At 41.4% G+C, this 3,523-nt stretch overlaps 1 protein-coding gene across 1 annotated transcript; it reads left to right on the top strand.

The window, feature by feature from the left end:
* Positions 1 to 1,018: 1,018 nt before the first annotated feature.
* LOC106012978 (uncharacterized protein K02A2.6-like) lies at positions 1,019 to 2,551 on the top strand. Its single transcript, XM_013087479.1, has one exon. The coding sequence runs from the start codon at positions 1,019 to 1,021 to the stop codon at positions 2,549 to 2,551; it is 1,533 nt and encodes a 510-aa protein (XP_012942933.1).
* Positions 2,552 to 3,523: the final 972 nt, after the last annotated feature.

Genomic DNA, 3,523 nt, shown 5'->3' with positions numbered 1-3,523 from the left:
CGTCCTCCTGCCCAATGTTCGATCTCCGACTCAGACCCCACGAATTCGTCGAATTCCGAATCTCGACTTGACTTCGCCCATGCTTAGCTTATTCCCTTCCCTCTATGAAATCAATATATGGCTGAATGTTTACTATCGTCTTGTGCTCGTCTGACTTTGATCAAATATTAAGAATACATAACATCATAACATGGTGTCAGAAGTGAAAAGGTCTGCCCACTTAACAAGTGATAACAGGTAAAATAATTTAGACTTTGTTATGTGATTCTTTATCTAGATCTAGAGATCTAGAAAGTTTCGTAGCCTAACATACGCGCACTCAGGCAATCTAGCAGACGTCGCGTCCTAGGTCTAGATCTAGAATCTAGATTCTACATCACGCAAGCTCCGTGAATGAACGCAACCAAATCGAAGTGTCCTATCTCTAAAGCCAACAAGTTTTACGTCCCTTTAGAATGGCATTAAAATTGCCACCACCACAGCCCATGAATTTCAGGAATGAAACAGGCCAGTTAGCTGACAAGTGGAAATCATGGAAGGAGACAATAACTTTATACATAGATCTAGCAATGCAAGACAAGCCTGAGAAAGAGAAATGTCAAATTATCCTCTACCTCATAGGAGAGGAAGGAAGGAAGGAAGATTTACCACACATGGCAAATCCCAGAAGAGGAAAGAGACAAAGTGGCCCCATTAATGGAAAGATTTAATAACTACTGCACTCCCAAAGCAAACATCACCTTAGAAAGGTACAAGTTTAATACAGCAAGCCAAGCTGAGGGGGAAAGTGCGGAAGAATATGCCACAAAACTCAGGAAATTAAGTAAAAACTCAAACTGCCATTATGGGAAGCTAGAAGACGAGCTAGTAAGAGACAGATTTATTGTGGGACTGAGAGACCTCCTTGAAAGAACGGTTACTCAGAGAGAGTACACTTACATTGGATACAGCATTGCAAATGTGCAAGATTGAAGAAATTTCCAAATCAGGAGTGGGACTATTAGATAGCCAACATAGAATGTCAGTCCAGACTTTGCAGAGGAAAAAGTTCAGTCCGTCACCAAAAGTTTACAACCCACCAGCTAAACACAAACCCAAGTACGGGTCCAGTTCAAACATTCAGCCAAAGAAACTTTGCACCAATTGTGGAGGTTCCCCACACCCTTTTCTTCAATGCCTTGCTCGAAACCAAACATGCAACTATTGCAAGAAGTTACACCACTTCAAGAAAGTATGCAGGAAACTTAGATACAACAAGACTCATGAAATCACAATGGGGGATGACTCAACAGAAGAAGAGGAGGAGGAAGAAGAAGAGCAGTATGGATCTAGTTGTGCATTTGAGACAATAAAGCTGAACAAATGTGACAGTGAAGCTTTTGCAACTGTTAAAGTCGTGTTACCTGAGTGGGGTAAAGCAACTCTAAAGGCAAAGATAGATACTGGATCACAAGGAAACGCATTGCCACTAAGACTGTACAGGAAGATGTTTCCATCAAAAGTTGACAAAGAAGGGACACCAACAGATTTGACGCTATCTGAAGTCAAACTGACTGGATACGGTGAACACCTATTAAGGCAATTGGGAACTTGCAGCATTGAATGCAGTTACAAAGACAACACAGAATGTACAATCTTCTACGTCACAGAAGACAAGGGATCAGCAATATTTGGACTACCGACACTGCAAGCTCTAGGGATGATCAGTCTAAACTACTGCATTGAAAAGAAATGCAAGTCAAGGACAGAACATATCAGGAACAAAGAAGACCTGATCAGCAAGTACCCTGAGACCTTCAAAGGCATGGGAAAGTTTGAAGGCCGATACCACATACACACAAGCAAAGATGTCCCACCAGTGATCCACCCTCAAAGGAAAGTGCCAATCCAGATCAAAGCCAAAATAAAGGAAGAGCTCAAAGAAAAGAGAGAAAATAGGATCATAGAGAAAATTCAAGAAGGTCAACCTACTCAATGGGTCAACAGTCTGGTTTACAGAACAAAACCGAATGGAAGTTTACGTCTTTGTTTAGACCCAAAAGACTTGAACAAGGCGATTCTCAGAGAACATTACACCACACCTACACTAGAGGAAATTCTACCAAGCCTATCACTATCAGATGCACAGTATTTTTCCATCCTGGATGCCAAATGTGGTTATTGGAATGTGGAGTTTGACGAAGAGTCAAGTTACCTCACAACATTCAACTCGCCAGAAGGAAGGTTCCGATTTCTGAGAATGCCGTTTGGATTAAGAATGAGTCAAGATATTTTTCAGAAGAAGATGGACCAAACTTTTGAAGGATGCCAAGGTGTCATAGGCATTACAGATGACATTGTTGTTTTTGGAAAAACAGAACAAGAACATGATCAAAACCTACAGGAGATGATCAGAAGATGTGTCGAAACCGGACTGAAACTAAATCCAGAGAAATGCTGCATAAAGCAAAATCAAATCAAGTTCTACGGTGTAATAGTCACTCAAGACGGACTCAAACCTGACTCCCTCAAAAGTAGAAGCCATAAGAAACATGAAGGCTCCAGAGAATGAAAAAGAGCTACAATCTTTCTTAGGTCTGGCAACATACATGGGACATTTCATTCGGAATCTAAGCACATTGACCGCACCCCTGAGAGAACTGCTCACAAAGTCAAGCAAGTTTGAATGGTCCCCAAGCCATGAAGAAGCATTTCAGAGAATAAAAATGCAATCACAGAAGAAGTCACGCTTGCATACTTTAACGCAAAGAAGGAAATCACTGTCCAGGTGGATGCATCTATGAAAGCTTTAGGACCAACCCTAATGCAGGAAGGAAAACCAGTGGGTTTTACTAGTAAAAAGTGGGTTTTACTAGTAAAACCGTCACTGATCAAGAAACACGCTACGCAAACATAGAACGAGAGTTGTTGGCCGTAGTCTATGGATGTGAAAGATTCCACACATACCTGAATTCACTGTGGTATCCGACCACAAACCTCTACAATCCATTCATCTCAAGAACTTAAAGGCAGCGCCGCCAAGATTGCAGAGGATGCTGTTGAGACTACAGCCTTACACTTTCACCATCAAGTACATTCCAGGGAAAGATATGTGTATTGCAGATGCACTGTCAAGACTGTCTGTGTCAGATGAAGAGGCAAAACCCTTGGAAACACAACGCATCAAAATCCATGAAATTCTGCCTCAGTTTAGTGATAACTACATCCAGCGAATCACAGAGAACACAAAAACAGACACAGAACTCAGTGCTTTGAAAGAGACGATCTACAATGGGTGGCCAGGAAATATCAAAGATGTTCCACAACTATGCCGTCCATATATTGGAACTACAGAGATGAAATCTCAATTGAAGATGGAGTGCTCTTGAAGGGATACAGAATCATCATACCACGGAAAATGAAATCCGAAGTCCTGAACAAACTGCCTGAACCTCACTTAGGGTTAGAGAAAACCAAACTGAGAGCAAGAGAAAGTGTGTTCTGGAAAGATATTAACAAAGACATTGAAGACATTGTCAGGAAG

Source organism: Aplysia californica, unplaced genomic scaffold (genome assembly GCF_000002075.1).
Source record: "Aplysia californica isolate F4 #8 unplaced genomic scaffold, AplCal3.0 scaffold00592, whole genome shotgun sequence".
In the NCBI taxonomy this organism is placed as follows: domain Eukaryota; kingdom Metazoa; phylum Mollusca; class Gastropoda; order Aplysiida; family Aplysiidae; genus Aplysia; species Aplysia californica.
Note: the sequence above shows the minus strand (reverse complement) of the source record. Positions and strands in the feature narration are given on the sequence as shown.

What these genes read in the sequence shown, in the direction of transcription:
- LOC106012978 (XM_013087479.1), top strand. Translation starts at nt 1,019, where the DNA reads ATGTCAGTCCAGACTTTGCAGAGGAAAAAGTTCAGTCCGTCACCAAAA.